At 36.1% G+C, this 17,644-nt stretch overlaps 1 protein-coding gene across 1 annotated transcript in view; it reads right to left on the bottom strand.

Annotated features, from left to right (window-relative positions):
* VWC2L (von Willebrand factor C domain containing 2 like) overlaps nt 1-17,644 on the bottom strand; it is a 148,823-nt gene that overhangs the window by 119,996 nt on the left and 11,183 nt on the right. Inside the window, exon 2 of the mRNA XM_065881099.1 lies at nt 5,396-5,525. Coding sequence (XP_065737171.1) covers nt 5,396-5,525 — 130 coding nt within the window. The remainder of the gene's footprint in view (nt 1-5,395; nt 5,526-17,644) is intronic.

The following is a 17,644-nucleotide window of genomic DNA, read 5'->3' as shown; positions in this document are numbered from 1 at the left end:
CCTTTTACCTTATAAAAAATAGATTTTTGAAAATTCATTCAGTAAAGAGACCCATGAAATAAAAAGTCAAAGTTCTCTGCTTCTACCTTCTCACTTCTACTCTTTAATTACTCTTCTGATCACTGGATAACTGTTAAAAATTTGGCGTGTATTCTTACAGAACTTTCCCTATGCTACATGCAAACATAATAAAGGAGGGTTTAAAAAATAAAAAGCAAATTTGTTAGTGAGGTTGAATAATTTTTATATTTTTTGAACATTTGTATTTTGTTTGCGAACTGCCTGTTTGTACTTTTCTGCTGTTTTTATTATCAATCTGTAAAGATTTAATATTTTAAAGAGATTAACTCTTGTCTCCCCTACTTTTACCTTCACACTTTTATTCCCTAAAATAATCATTGAATCATTGTTAATATTCTATTGTGTATCCACACTTGGCTCTTTTCCTATGTACATATAAATGTAATATCTATCTATTTGAAATTATATATCAGTTAAAAATAAAAATGTCTTATATATCACTTAAAATGTACAAATTATATATAGAACACATTACTATATTATGTATAAACTATTTGTAGTCTACTATACACTCCTTGCTTATTTTACACAGCAGTGAAAAATGTTAGGATCTTTTTAAAGGCTGCAATATATTTTCACTACTCCATTGAAGTACTATTACATTTCTCTGACCTTTATGCTCTTAAAATGCAGTGGAAATTTAGTGCATGAATGTGGGACAAAGTACAAAAGGTAGAACTGCTGACTTCAAATTTCTTAAAAGTTGTTCCAACATTTTCTCAACTCTTAGTATCTTTGCTGATTTGAGGTATCATCAATCTCAAATTATTATCAATGCAATATTAATATCTGATTGTTTTAATTTCTATCACCCTGATCCCTTGTGAGGTTAAGCATATTTTCATATATTTATTAGACATTTGGTTTTCTTCTCTGAATTTTCTTTGTATACCCTTTGCCTATTTTCTTCCCTGTGGAATTATTTTCCTCTCTTATTTATTTCAAGCGGCTCTTTGTATATTATATGTGTCAACACAAAGCAGCGTTTTTACCCAAGCATCTTTAGAAGACGTTGGATGGCTCTAAAGTCCTCTCTCTTATTTGTGCACTTCCCATCCCTTTGCTGTCTTCTTTCCATTTACCTTTTGGCTAATCTATTTCCTTCTTTATTTGTGTCACTAATAAACTGGAAGAGAGTAAGGGATATGAAATTAAATATTTGAACAGGGGTTATGACAACTTCAGTTTAGTTGAAAAGGATATGAAAACTCCTCACTTAATGTGCATGGACGATTTTGTGGGTGGTTCCTCTCTATTTCAATTTTTCATGAAGTGACTTTTTTTCCAAACCATGAATAGTGACTGACTGTATATTCCAACGAAAACAGAGAACTCACTGACATACTGACAGATGAAATGTGAAAAAAAAAAAAATGCAGTTAGTCATTTGGATGATCTAATGATCAAATACTTCACTAGTTAAATGAATGGTCAGTTACCGAATATTTAAAATATTTACATGATACTCCAAAATAGAAATATTTTCTTTAAGTAGGTGCTGTGCTAACCTATTTTTCATATTATAAAAACAAAAAAAAACATAAAGAATATTAATTCCCATGGAAAGGACTGGAGCTGAAAGATAGGCCAAAGTAACACAATCTTAGAGGAAGAAAAACAATCTAGAAATGTTAGATCTTTCAGGAAGGCATTTGGATTGCTAGCTCATGAAGATATATAGAGAAGGGAGAAGATAAAATTGTTTAAAACAATAAGTTCCTATATCAATCACATAATCCTCCCCAAATAAAAAATTACTTTCCTCCTTTTCCTCCTGTTTTGTGTATGCCCAGCCATTCACATCTTTCCTTAACGTTTCTATTGTATTTTATTCAGACTAAATTAATAGACTTTTCTTGGTGCTAAACTAACTTTAATAAGAATGGAGTATTTTTAATGGCTTGGCTATATTTATTGATAACCACTGGAAATTCTTGCTTGAGGTAACCATTGAGACCAAGAAATTAAAACTTTTCTTTCTTTTTTTTTTTACATCATTAGAGAAAAATTTTAGAAGTATGTCTTTATATTTATTCTTACAAATTATATTATGGAGAATAAAGAGGCTATCATTATCTATCTAGGGATCAGATTACCTTGCGCTTTATAATATTAAAAATACTTATTTGTAAGAGCAATTGTTACATTTTTATTGGTAAACTACTGTTTTCTGGGAAAACTTCATATACCTACATATATATCATTGTACTTCCTTTTTTTTTCTTCTTGCTCTAGTCTGAGAACAAAGATTTTGATATTAGCTGAATACTGTTTGTGGTAGATTCTATTGCTTTAAACTTTCATTTTATATCTTTAATGTCTCTTGCTCTTGGCAAGTTATAATTCAGGAAGGTGGAAAAATCAATCTTAGTATGAAGAAAGAGTTTGGCAGCCAAGATAGTCCGCATTTGTGGAAACTAAATTTTTTCAACATTTATGAAGATTTAAGAAAATATAGAAAATATTATAGAACTGTTTACAAATTAGGATCTATTGCCTCTACCTTGAATCCTGAGGGTAGATGTTTATCTTCTTGTTTTGTTTTTCAGAATCTAAGAAAATAGTACAATGCTTTAAAAATAGTTTATACTGGGCAAATGAATCTTGTCATTTAGAATAAGATAGTCTTATCATGTGTTGGAAATTTAAGAAATTGTTCTAGTTATATTCTGTCAGAGTAAACCTCTATTTCCCACCTGGCTCTTCTGCACATGGGTCATCTGTTTCTATTTTCTGAACTAAGAAAGAGTCAGCAAGCATTGGGGCTCAGTCTGCTCACTCAAAAATACTGGTACGTGGTCATAAGGATTCTCCAGCAGTCCTCAATATGCTCTTCTTTGACAATGATTATACTTTACTTTTGGGGCATAAGTGACTAATTAGTGGCATTTAATAATTTAAAAAAATAGCATGTCATAATGTTATATTACATTCAGAATTAGTCTTTGGGCTAATTTTAATTCAGGTTAATTTTTTTTTTTCTTTTTTTTTTTTTTGCGGTACGTGGGGCCTCTCAGCGTTGTGGCCTCTCCCGTTGCGGAGCACAGGCTCCGGACGCTCAGGCTCAGCGGCCATGGCTCATGAACCCGCGTCCCCTGCATCGGCAGGCGGACTCTCAACCACTGCGCCACCAGGGAAACCCTAATTCAGGTTAATTTTCCTTATTTAAAAAAGAAAAAAGTTTGCTTGGAAATGGCGAAAGGGAACAGAAGTGGTTGTTTTGTAGTGCTTCATGAACAAAAAATTGGAAAACCTAACTAATATATTTTGTTCTCTCAACATATGTTTTTCAGGAATACAAATGGGTTACTAATTAATTACCTAATTAATCGAACAATTAAAGTTCATTCATTATATATTTTTGTACAAAGAGAGTTTCATTCTAGGACAGATTTCTACTCTGGCATGTGACAGAAATAGGATAATCTTGGGTGACATAAAATTCAGTGTAACTAGTTTGTAGTGGCTGATTTAACATTTGACATAGACATCAACTCTGGATATACTGTTGGTTTGGGTGGTCAGTACCTAGTATGACGTGGCAGGTGCATGTGTAAAACCTGTATTCTAAATATACGGTCTAGCATGCTTTAATTCTCTGAGTCTTCTGAGCATGTCCAGATGAGAGTTTTTAACTTTCAGTATAGTTTTGTTTACCCTAAATGTGTAACATAGCCAACCAGGGCCTTCCAGGGAAGACAAGATCCTGTTTAGACAGTTGTTTCTAGAAAAAAACGGTCTTTAGTCAAAGACTTGTCAATCCTATTTTTAAAGATTGATTAGGTAGCTGATTTTTTCTTCCTTCTGTCCTTGGAGAAAATGAAAAATAACAGGTGGTCTTCTACTTTAGACTAACCATTCATATACTTTATGACAGTTAGGTCTCCCTGGAGCCTTCTCTTTTCCAGGACAAATTATGCAAACTCCTTCAGTCTGTCCTAATAGGTCCTATTTTTCAACCATTAAATCATCTCATTTTTCTTCCCTGTATCTTTTCCAGTTTCTTCAATACCCTTTTAAGAATATAAAGTCTGAAATTTGATACCTTTGCATATATTAGATCAGCTTGGACTTCAGGAGGATATTTATCTCCACCTTCTAAGTCAGAGAGATGCTCAATATGACACACGTCAGTTGGATGAGAGGGATAAGAAGAGAAAGAGAAGCCAGGTGTGCAGTAATATTAGACTCAAGAGATTTACACAATCAGAAATAATAGAAACTGTGCCTGAAGAAATGTCACAAGGGTTCTTTATAAGTCATTGGAGAAGATACCAAAACACTACAAGTATTATAAAAACAATCAGAGTTGCTTGTGTTGTTTCTTTGGCTAAATAACCTAAATACCTTTTTCACTAATTATAATTCTGCAAGAGAAAAAGATTAGTAGGTGATCTCACATAATGCCAAATTCTGGACCAAAAAAAATGTGTAATAGAGATGAGAGCTGCTAATTCAAGGAAGGGCATAGGGATTCAGCATTACAGTGACCTCAGCTTAATTAAGAGCTAGAACTACTTTTTCAAGCATATATTAATGCCAAGTGGGGACATTTGTGGAATGTTACACAGTGAAGCTTTATTTTTTGGTTGGTATATGACCAGTAGCAAGAGTGTGATTTTGACTTTGCTGTCCTGGGTTAATGGCATTGCATTGTCTTCTCTGCAGCCTCACCTGGATTTTGGGTGATTGGCATGCCATAGTCATTTCAACCTCTCCATCCTATGAGGGCCAAAAGGGACCCATAAACTTATAAGCCAAGTTCCCCTCTATAGATATTACTCTGAGAGCAGGTTTCCATTGTAATAAAAACCTAGAATAAAAGCCCTAAACTTTCTAGTCTTCCTTACTTCTACTTAAGTGTATGAGTAATTGAATTCTGTAATTCTTTGATAACTTTAAGCCTAAAGTCTTATCTATGCCCAAAGCAAAATAGCTGGCATTTATCCTACTCTCTATCCTGGCTTATGCACTAGGAACAGCTTCATAGCCTCCACAAGAGAGAAATTCAGTCACTATAAAAAGATGGTACTGCGTTCTTTCCAAGATTCTCCGTATAGATCGACAATAAATAATAGGGACCACAACAAAGTCAGCTTATAAGAGCTTTAATTCTCCAGATGGAAAGCTTCACGATTCACCCAGTACTGGCTTATTTTCACTTTAAGATGGGATAGAAATATTAACTGGCCATGCCCACATTGAAAAACCACAGGCAGATCTTAGAGGGCTTTTGCATTGAATGGTGTGCAGTAGTGGAATATCTGTATTTTGCACTAACCCCTCTTTGAAAGCTAATGCAGTACGGTCTTACCATTTTTGCAGACAGGACAACATTGTTCTGGTTCATAGACTGGGTTGACACACTCAGGAACTGCGCAGTCTGCTACAACACAGTGAACTTCATTGCTGGGCTCACAGCGACACCATTCACATGGAGAGGGCTAGGAACAAATCTAAAATTAGCCCCTTTTCTCCTATAACTTAATGCTTGCACATTCATATGCTGTCAGAAGACAAAACATCAGTGTTTATACTGGCTTTACTGCATCAACTCCATTTACCATGTGTATGATCACTCTTCCCCCATGGAAGGCCACCTGGACATCCAAGCAAAGGTGGGTTGCCATGTGAAGCTCAGGTTGCCATGAGCAACCAGAGTACTCATGTATGACTTTTTTTATGTCTTACGTTCCTACTTTTCAAAGGAAGGTTTGGACAACAGATATGTCACCTCCTGGTTTGGTTTCCAGATGCACTTATTGCTCTGCCTTCCTCTGCTAAACAGGAATGACACTGGAGCATGTGAAATAAGTTTTTGCCATTTTTCATTTTATTTCCTAAGAAGGAAAAGGATTACTGAGAAACAAGAAAATAGTAAATGGAGATCCATACCCTTGGTAGAAACTCCTTTTCAAGCTAACCTAGACTCTAAAGGGCGTTTTTTTCCAATGTGAATTTTAGAGGAGATTGCATTTGGGATCCAAACATCCAGGTACTGCCTCTTGAAAGATTTAGTGAATACCTTTCATCTTGCCTCCTTGCTTTTATGAATGGACTAAAATTGATTGACTTAAAAAGTCACTATTGGGCTTCCCTGGTGGCGCAGTGGTTTGAGAGTCCGCCTGCTGATGCAGGGGGCATGGGTTCGTGCACCGGTCCGGGAAGATCTCACATGCCACAGAGCGGCTGGGCCCGTGAGCCATGGCCGCTGAGCCTGCGCGTCTGGAGCCTGTGCTCTGCAACGGGAGAGGCCACAACAGTGAGCGGCCCGCGTACCGCAAAAAAAAAAAAAGTCACTATTTAAGAGACAGAGACTCTAAAAATGGAATTGAACAGTGATTAATTTAGAGAAAAAAATTAAAAAGCAGAAAATTTTTGTCTTCACAGTACTTACCAACCAAGAATGAGTTTGGGGTTTTGTGTTTCCTTTCTAGAAACTTTCTATACCACAAATAATCTAAAGCAGTGGCCACTCTGTGACTGTCTCATCCTTTATACTTTCTAGGTTTCCCTTCTCATAAAACAGAAATTGAGAATTCTGGAATGAGAACTTAGAGGTCTCAGAAGTTATACAGGTCTATACTTCTCAAAGCAAGCCATTTGTTCCTGGAAAATTCTGTCTCCAATTCTGTGCCCCAGTGTCTCACTTCAAACTTGTGTTAATTAAAGTCCACAGCCTTTATCTCAGTGACTACTGTCCATAATGCCTGCCAGCCCTTGTTTCTTCATGAACTTGACAGTTTGGGTAATATCAGTGTTTCTTGACTCAGGTGGTCTGTGAGAGTGGAAGCCTTTCAAACTACTTATTTTTAAATTAATTTTCTCTTTGCTTTCTGCTTGAAGGATGATGGTCTAGCTTTCAATGAACTATTTTACTTTCAAATTTAGTAGAAACAAGAGAATTAGCCATAGAATCTGTGGAAGAAATATTGCTATTTCTTAGCATGGTCAGTAAGTTTATTGAAGAGCACAGTTAAACTCTTTACCATGTGGTTGAGTTGTGTTAAGTATTCCAGAAAAATCTACTGGATCATCCCAAGGGCGGTAAGTTTCCTGAAGCTCCCTCCACTGAAAACCTCAGTAAATTAAGGAAAAGGATTTGTTACCACAACGCATTATTTGACGAAGGAAATTTTAAGTGAGGAAACAGCGTGAGAGATGGATATTCTAGCTGCTATACTGCCTCTTATTTTGCAAGTCCCATTGTGATATCTTAAATTCCCAAGCAACATTGTCAGAGGTGTCTCCCTGTTCTTGATTAGTCGCAAAGTATTTTTGCACAGCCTTCTGAAGTACAGCAAGGACTTGGCCTGCATTTATTGCTAACATGAGAGAAAAAGGGAGTGGCTAATATTGTTCCTGTACCTTGCTCTTCCACAGCTGTGATTGTTCTTGCTGTTTCCCTTCTAGCTGAAGGAGGGGCTGATCTATGCAACTCTGGTGGACTGATTTTGGCACTAAAAATCCCAAAGAGCCCCTAGATTTTCCAATGCAAAATGTCTACCTCAAAGTAACTGTGGTCCTTGAGAAAGATTTGTTGGAGTATTAGATTCCCATCACAGACTGAGGAAGAACACCATTCTGACTCAAACAATGTTTTTGAACATTATTAACTACTGGGTATCATGCTAGAGCAATTTCCTTGTATCAACTTACTTATTTTTCATAATAACCCTATGAAAGAAGATTTGTTATTATCTCCATCTCACAGATAAGGAAATAGTCTGAGAGAGGTTCAGTAGCTTTCCCAGGTCCTGTAGGCAGTAGGAGAAAGGGCAGGATTTGAATCTAGGCATCCTAACTGCTATATGGTACTGCCACGTGATAGCAAGCATGGCTATTCTGTGCACTCCCATCTGAGTAGTTGATTGTCCGACGTGTTGTACCTTCTTCAGGCAGACCAGATCCATAGGAATAACCATTAGCAGCTGAATGATTGATTTATAGAGGATAGATACTTCCTGTTAAAGAGAATTTCACTAACTAGGTTAGTTAGTGCATAGATTATTATGGAACTGTAGAGCTTTTTTTTTTAAAATTTTTAAAAATCTTTATTGGGGTATAATTGCTTTACAATGGTGTGTTAGTTTCTGCTTTATAACAAAGCGAATCAGTTATACATATGTTCCCATATCTCTTCCCTCTTGCATCTCCCTCCCTCCCACCCTCCCTATCCCACCCCTCCAGGTGGTCACAAAGCACTGAGCTGATATCCCTGGGCTATGCGGCTGCTTCCCACTAGCTATCTACCTTACATTTTGTAGTGTATATATGTCCATGCCCCTCTCTCGTTGGAGCTGTAGAGCTTTTAAACTTTTTGCAAATGTGGGTTCGTAGAAAATTGTAATAGGCTGAAGTTAGGTTGCCACGAGGCTCATGTTCTTGGGGACTTGGGCACCTTCAAGTCTTGTAACCTGGTAGCTACACTCATGGTAGTTATCTGGGAGAAGCAATAACAGATACTAATCTAGTAAAGACTCCGGGGCCTCTGCCTGAAATCAGTGGAGGCTGGATGTGTATACACTGGAGTCCTGAGAAATACTCTGAGGAAGAACTAAGACTATAAGGCTTAGTGATAAAAGGATGCCAGATTTTTAAAAGGGATTTTGAGTAATGAGAAACATAAATTAGAAAAATTAGACTATCACCCTTGCCACTGGCAACTTCGAATCAATCCTTCCCTGAACCTGGCTTTATTCATATACCAGCCTCTCTCTTCCTGGCCCAGAATCTCGTGTCAGAAACATGTTAATTCCTCTTTTGTTATCATTCAGTTGTTTTCAGAAAGAATGCCTCTGTTACAGCCTATTTCTTCTCATCTCGAGCCTCTGTGTGCCTGCCTCCGCCCCTCCAAACACTCTATCAGATTTAATCTACTGACCTCACACTAAAGCCCACTCCGTCCTCTCCAGCCTCGCCAAGTCTCTTTCCTTTCATAAACTGGCCAGTTTGCACATCATTGTTTTCTTGCCTCGCTTGACTTCCTCTGCCACCCCTGCTTCCCACCGTGCTTCTATAAAGGTGTTGCTTATACAGCCAGAAGTTCCTAGGGGTGAGCAGTGTGCTACTTTGACATTAACATTACTGTAAAAATCCTTCACATTTATTTACATTACTGTAAAAACCCTTCCCACCTTACAGCATAAAACTCTGAAAGGTTTGATGCTTTGAATAAAATCTTTACATCTTAAGTACTGAGCTGGTTACAAATTTCCTTTTATCAGGTTCTTCAATGTGATAACTATAGATTAAATCTGAAAATATGGCCTGTAAAACCAAAGATTAAACAATAAAGCTATCCTTAGAGCAACGGAGAACACTGGAACAAGTACTTGAGAAAAAATTATTCTTACTAGCTATTTTTTTTTAGAAGAACATGTGAAAGTATGACCAGTACGTGGCTTTTGTCAGTTAGAGATCTGGTCAGTAAGATGATTAAATGACACCATCCTAAAATTTTATACATGGAAAATCTTTTTCTGAGAAATCTCACAGAGCCTTTTATTTCAGTGAAAGCTTTGAAAAATAAAGTAACATTCAATATATATACAAACATTAACAAATAATTAAAATTACTTTTTAATTATTTGTTAACAATTAACAAATTATTTGTTAACAAATTTGTTTAAAAGTTATTAATGTTAATACAAACGTTAACACATAATTATTTGTTAACGTTTGTATAAGGTGATCTGAATATTATATGTCTGTTATGATCTGTATGTCTTTAGCTTAGTGGTTTTTGAATATCTAACGTGGGACTCTGTTTAAGCAGAAACCACAACTTTTATCTGTAGTTCTCACTGTCACTGAATATATCTGCATGGCAAATCCAAATGCTGTCCCAGCTGTTCCTAAAGTTCAGGGGGTTTCCTGCTAGATACATATTTATTTTAAAATTAATAGAATAAAACGGGGCTCTTTCTAAAATACTGGTTTAGGTGACTAGAATTCAAATCCTCCTCCTTGGTATTAGAATGGAAACATGGCAATACACATCCTTTAAACTATGGTTCACTTCTGAAGACCTTGAAGCTGAAATCCCAATGCCACTGACTGTGACTTTTAAGAATTCTAGGAGAATTGGAATTCCAGAACCCAGGAAACAGTAGAATGCTCCGCCATTTACAGTCACTGAGAACTAGTAAGTTAGATTAGCAGAGTGACTGAATAACTCCAGAAAAACAATCAAATATGTTCTTTGTGAGAACTTGGAATCTAATGGGGTCATCAAGCGTTAACATGGGATTATTAGAACGTGTTATTGGAGACTGGTTGCAAGGAAGTTTCCAGGTGTTTATAGAAAATGCACCCTTGTACTCTGAATACAATGAGACTTACTTATCCATACCTGAGGAGAGGCTGGATGTTTGGTCCACACAGTAATACCTCGTGGCATTGTTATTTATGTGACGGCTGTTACTGGCATTTTGCATGTAGGGTGCCTGGGAGGAAATGGCCACAGTCTGTAAGGTTTGTTATACAAATTCAAACCTCATAGTGACAAGGGACATGGCAGTGTTCAGCTTACTAGTTTAATTTGGTAAGGTTTAAGATAACAACACTCTTACAAGTCAAGGAATTCTAAACTAGGAAAAACTGAAAAAAGATTTTCATTTTGTTGGCTTCGTTTCAGTGGCTGTGGTATCATGGTTAAAAGCAAGTTCTCTATAGCCTTAGGACTTGAGTTCGAGTCTCAGATGCTTTAGTTGTGAATCTTGGGAAAATTACGTAACCTTTCTGTGCATTAGTTTCTTATTTATAAAACAAAAGAATAACAATATTACCAGCCTCACAGAGTTACTGGGAAGCACATAAAATATGTAAGAAATATAACATTATAATTCACTTGCCTACTTAGCTAGTGATGGCTTTCTGAAAAATAATTCAAAAAATATAAAATTGGAAGCACACAACTGTATTTAAAAGAATATTCAGGTTATTTCTCTTATTCAAAGTAGTATATGATTGCAGAGGTGGTTGCAATGAAGTTTTATAGGACTTGGTTTGGTGGGGAGATTTGTGGACTAATAGAATTAATCATGTCAGAAACACACTGAAGAAAAATTCTTATTAGAAGCCTCTAGATAAAGAGTAATTGTGAATGGTTAAAATGACCATTATAAATCACTCAGAAAAGAAAAGAAAGGCAACAAACCTATTTTCTTTTCTTGAAGCCTCATCATTTAGGTGTCAACTCAAATGCCCTCTCTCCGGGGAGCTCTTACACGACTATTCCTCCGTCATCTTTCTCCAACACATTGCCCATTCAGTGCTCTCGTCAGTTTATGAAATTACCTTATTGATTTGCTTCTATTTGTTTATTTTTATCTGCCTTCCCCATAGTTTATAAGCTCCTTACAGTATACTGTTCTTGGCTGTATTCTTGGAACCAAGAAGATATCTTAGTACATAATAGATACTCAAGAAATCTTTGTTAACATATGCATAATTAATTATGCATATTCTATATTTTCTTGTTAAACCATACCTCTGGGCAGTTTCACCTGTGTTTATCATACATGGACAGGATTGTGATTCAATAAGATGTTTGCATTTTACTTAAATGTTGTAAAGGGCACTTTGAGGGGGAAAGGTTTCTGATTATGAGTCATGAAATAAATATTTGGCTTTCGGCATTATGGCAATGAATAATAAACTTACTTTCTATAGGTAACTTGAAATTCCTTGAATATCCATCATGTGGATCACCAGTTAAGTCAATTTTCAAGCACTTCACTGACTAGACTAGCAGTTGATGATTACAGATTTTTGTTGCACTAGAAAATACCATGATAACTAAGATGAGAATACATGTAGAGGTATTGTTAAAGGGTCTAAGAAAAAGCTAGCCTCATTTTATAGTGTGTGTCAAGTTTAATGGTTACTATTTTTTTTTTTTTTGCGGTACGCGGGCCTCTCACTGTTGTGGCCTCTCCCGTTGCGGAGCACAGGCTCCGGACGCGCAGGCTCAGCGGCCATGGCTCACGGGCCCAGCCGCTCTGCGGCATGTGGGATCTTCCTGGACCGGGGCACAAACCCGCGTCCCCTGCATCGGCAGGCGGACTCTCAACCACTGTGCCACCAGGGAAGCCCTAATGGTTACTTATTAAACAAAATGATTTTAGTATATTATAAAATATTTTTCAGAAAGAAGCCTTGATTTTTTTTTTTATTGGAGTATGGTTGCTTTACAATGTTGTGTTAGCTTCTGCTGTTCATTGAAGTGAATCAGCTATATGTAAACCTATATCCCCTGCCTCCTGGACCTCCCTCCCCCCACCCCATTCCCACCCCCATCTTGGTCATCACAGAGCACAGAGCTGAGCTCCCTGTGCTATCCAGCAGGTTCCCACTAGCTATCTATTTTACACATGGTCGTGTATTGATGTCAAACCTAATCTGCGAGTTCATCCCACCCTCCTCTTCCCACCCTGTGTCCACACGTCCGTTCTCTATGTCTGCATTTCTATTCCTGCCCTGATTTTAGACATGTCCTTTTTGCTAAAGGATGAGTTAAAGTACAAAGTCCAACAAAACACATGCTGAATACTCTGAGAAACAAAACTTGATTCCTAGAAAGTCCTCTGTGAATATTGTTGAAGATTGAATGGATGGATACATAAATGGATAGCATATATATTTTTTTTAACATCTTTATTGGAGTATAATTGCTTTACAATGGTGTATTAGCTTCTGCTGTATAACAAAGTGAATCAGCTATACGTATATATCCCCATATCTCCTCCCTCTTGCATCTCCCTCCCACCCTCTCTATCCCACTCCTCTAGGTGGTCACAGAGCACTGAGCTGATCTCCCTGTGCTATGCGGCTGCTTCCCACGAGCTATCTATTTTACATTTGGTAGTGTATATATGTCCATGCCACTCTCTCACTTCGTCCCAGCTTACCCTTCCCCCTCCCCATGTCCTCAAGTTCATTCTCTATGTCTGCATCTTTATTGATAGGATATATTCTAAGTGCCAAGTTTTAGCATAGTAACTACGTCAGTGGCTTTCCTTCTGTCCAAGTGATAGTGGGCCTTGGACCCACGTGGCACTCCATTTCTTTGATAACGGGCAAAAATTTTCAGAGAGAACATAGCACAGACTGCTTTTCCAAAAACTTCTTATTAAACAACTATTTAAAATCTGATCTCTACCAAGGAAATGATTCTGCTTTAAGAAGCACTCTTCTCTTAGAGATAATTTATGGCATAAATTTCATCACTTTATGGAACAAATCTCATTACTTTCAGACTCTGAGAAATTTGGAAGACTCTATTTCAAAGTTGCTGATGTCTGTCAGAAATCTCACTGTTCACTTCATTAAAATATACATTAAATTACAGAGTACAAGAGTATTTAACATCCACTGCCATTCCTGTAGCCAGTAACTTGCATGTGGCAGATGTCACCTAATAATCAATGGGTCCAATGGATTTTAACCAAAATTCACAATCATCTGAAATAAGACCCATTGTGTCACTGATTAAAATGCCCCTCATTGTCGTATGTCTAATGGTGTTGTGGTGACCTCTTCAGTGATCTGTCCTATTGATTGGAGCATATTTGAAACACTGAGGTTTTAAGTCTAATCAATTTATGGACATAGAGCTGGAACTTCTTTATGAATTTCAATACTGCTGAAGCAAATAAAAAAAACAGATGCATAGATTTTTTTTTATAATCACCTCCATTGGTCAGCAAATGTGTATGATTGTATCATTTGAGTAACAAGTTAAGTAGTAGATATTCTTTCTGAGAAGTTGGTATTTTGATAATATATGCTGGAATATTATTTCTAGGGTATCTGTCAAAAACTACTTCATGCTTGTTGAAAACAGAAACATTTTAGTCAAGTTGTAAAGAGTGCACATAGCTTTGCCCATGTAGATACAGTAAACTAGATAGGTAATAAACTAAAATTCAGAAATGATATAAATTTTAAAAATTATTCAGCATTTTAATTAAATGTGTATTATATACAAGATAATGTATATAAGGTATACTAAGATGAACTCCATAGCTAGCCTTCCCTAAATAAATGGCAATAGTGACAATCTAGATGTCTATAAAAATAAGTTTTGAAATCAATTGATTATTTATAAGAATAACTGATGGTACTATTATAATGGAAGATAGAATTATTAAATTTAATCCTTCTACTCACTTGCATTTACTCTGAGCTAATGTAAAACACAAGAATATTGCAAAAACAGTTGATGAAATACCCAGTCTAAAATTATTATCAAGTACAGAAAGCTTACTCATTCTTGAAAACTCATCATTATAGTTGCAACACAATGACATTATATTAATGTTTTTTTCTCTAAAATATTTTCTTCTAAAAATTTATTTACATATATTTTGGCATTTGTTTTAAGGACAGGCAACTCTACAATTATATATTGCCTATTCTGATAAACTGATTTTATATAGAACCATTTTTTTAATCTGAGTATTTTCAAGGAGTTTTATGACAATAAAATATAGCTTTTTCTGAAAAATGAAGACCAGCATAGAGAAAAATAAAATACAGATAAGGAGAAGGTAAGCAAAAACCACTCTTCAGTTGCAATCACAGATGTATTTTTTTAAGTAGGCAAATGCACACTTAAGAAGAAATATCAGTGTGTATTTAAGAGGAAAATAAAGGATGTTTTAGTTGCCTCTAAGATCTTCAAAGGAGAACCCAAAGGTGTAGACAAAGGCTAGCAGATTCAAGATAAAGATTTTGATAAAGTATTGATATCACACCTATACTTGTGAAATAGCCTAGAAAAGCAGCAGTCTCTAGTTCTTCACTGATACTCTGGATTGACAATTGCTTTTAGTACAAAGGTCTTTGACAAGGAACTGAATAGTTCAAGTACAGCCTGTATGTCTCCATGCTAAGGATGTTCCATTTATTACCCATTTATGCAACAAGGGAAAAGTGAGCAACTGCATAACTTCAAAACTTTCCTGTTGACACTGTGAGGACAGACTGTTGATATCCGTTAAAAGCCTATCATCTAAAACAGCATTAAAATAAGGTCATGTGTGGGTGGGGGAGAATACATCACCTTGAGAATTCTACAATGTGAAAGTTCACGTAAGAGACAAATACGATCAGTTCTATTCTACAGGAAACACTGAGCGAAGGTGATAACAGAGAGGGCCATAAACTCTAGCCTTCTAGCCTTGCATGGATGATACTGAATTCACGGCTTTTCAGGGTCTGCGGGATGGGAGGTATAGGCACTCCTATACAAAAATCCATTTGTATTGGGAATGCCAATCAGATTATTACTTAACAAATCTTTTCTTCGTCTTCCATTTACTAGTAATATTCTTTTCCATGTTATAAATAGAGAGTAATTAAAAATTAATAAAGTGCTTTATAATTGCTAATATTAAAATATTTTCATTTTAAGTCCAAACAGCAATTTCCTACTGTATTTTATACTACATTATTTGATGCTTAATTCATAGCTTACACCTTATTCCACAAAAAAATATTGGGATGGCTTATGGGCAATAATATGAAAGAATATTGTAATTGAAAATTACAATATTGTAATTGAAAAAATCTTGAGTAATTTCTTGATTAAACTTTCTGACTTTAGTGTGTATCTTTTGTGCAAGTAAAGCAGAAGCAGTCAAAACTTTGTAGCTGTTTATAAAAATTGTTAGTGCTACAGACCAATGGAATTCAGCCCAATTCCACTGGGCTGAATGGCCCAATGGAATTCAGCTATTGGATAATGTAGAGTAGGCACATTTGGAGCTTAAGTCCTGCCATCAAACACTGTTGTATTACCTTGGACAGGTTATTTAAACCCACTTGACAATGGGGTTTCTTATTTGTAAGATGGAGTTAATAATAACATAATATTAAGAGAGCTCTAATTTTCCTCATTGGATTCTTATGAGACAAAAAGGAAATAATGTAATATTTGAAGAAGCTTGTACATTATGCAGCATTGGGTAAATGACTGTCATTGTCATCATAGCTTTCAACTTGACCAGTGGTTTTTTTTTTTTAAATTTTAATTTCCCTTTGTTCATTTTCAGTGGCTGTGTATTTCTCAAAAAGTATATTGATCATAAATTATTTTTATTACATTATCACATAATCATTTCCAATATGAATTATTTGAGATATTAAATTTGTAAAGAATATATATTTTAGTTTTGAGGGCAATCTGTGTTGCATCTCTAAAATGTAGCAATGTTTGCACTCAGGTTGTGTTTACACTAAGAATGACATTGGGCAATATTTTTTCGATAGTTAATTAGATTCTTATTTACAGCAATGAAACTTCAATCTTTCATCAGAATCTTGCCAAAAACAGATTTGCAACAGGGTAACTTGAGCTCACATTTTTTGGAGTCCTGATTAAAGTATCTTCTAGTTTCAATGTGAAAGGCCTAGAGTCTCATTAACAAAAGGAAAATTCTCTGTGATTGTCCTTTTTCTCCCTAAGGAAGTTTTCTAAATCTCAGCAGTCAAAGGTTTACTATTTTAGCAGACTTTTATTTTTAATGTTGGGAAAAAATTAAAGTTAGACTGAACAATTTTAATTTTTTCTCTGTCCTATTTAACATACAGTGAAAATAAGTGGCATTTCAGGGAGCTGGGCTGTCCTCTCCTCATACAGAAATAGGACTTCATTTGGTAAGCACTGGGAGTTTCTACAATGACTGTGGTATTTCTAAGGCCGCAAAAAAACACTTTCAAGGCCCCCTTTTTTTTTTTAATGCGGGCCTCTCACTGTTGTGGCCTCTCCCGTTGCGGAGCACAGGCTCCGGACGCGCAGGCTCAGCGGCCATGGCTCACGGACCCAGCCGCTCCGCGGCATGTGGGATCTTCTTGGACCGGGGCACGAACCCGTGTCCCCTGCATCGGCAGGCGGACTCTCAACCACTGTGCCACCAGGGAAGCCCTGAAGTTGCTTTTAATTTGTGTTTTCCTGATGCAGAAATTTAATATGAAAACAATAACTAAATTTGCAAAAATATTCCTGGACAATCCTTACTGCATTCAGAATGTAGGTTTTTTGTTTTTTTTGTTTTTTTAAATAAATAGTAAGCACCTTAGATGCACCCTTCTTTATTGCCATGGGAGTTTTTTAAGTGAAGCCAATTGAGCCATGTAAAACATGGAGCAGGCAAAGAATTTCCCTCATGTTAGCAGTGCACGACATTTCCGTCAGAAAGATATGAGACTTAACATGAAATATTTCAGAGTGATAATTGAACAGGTATTCCAGAATATAGGATGTGCTCACTCAAATGAAAAATAAGCCATCTCTATCACATTTCTTTCATAATGTCCATAGTATACTCATGGAATCTGGGCAGGTGTAATGGAGCGTTAGAATTAGAGTCAGAAGCCTCCCTTCTTGTTTATAAAATGGGAATAAAAATATCTCAGAACTAAATCATTCAGTGAAGGAACAAAGATGCAAAATATTTCATAAAATTGTCAACAATTATTTGTATTTCCCTCAGGCACAAATCTGGTTGTGTCACTTCCCTGACTCAAGCCATTTGGTAATTTTCCACTTGGTCCA

Source organism: Phocoena phocoena, chromosome 7, assembly GCF_963924675.1.
Source record: "Phocoena phocoena chromosome 7, mPhoPho1.1, whole genome shotgun sequence".
Taxonomy (NCBI): Eukaryota; Metazoa; Chordata; class Mammalia; order Artiodactyla; family Phocoenidae; genus Phocoena; species Phocoena phocoena.
This window is presented reverse-complemented; position numbering and strand designations above follow the sequence as displayed.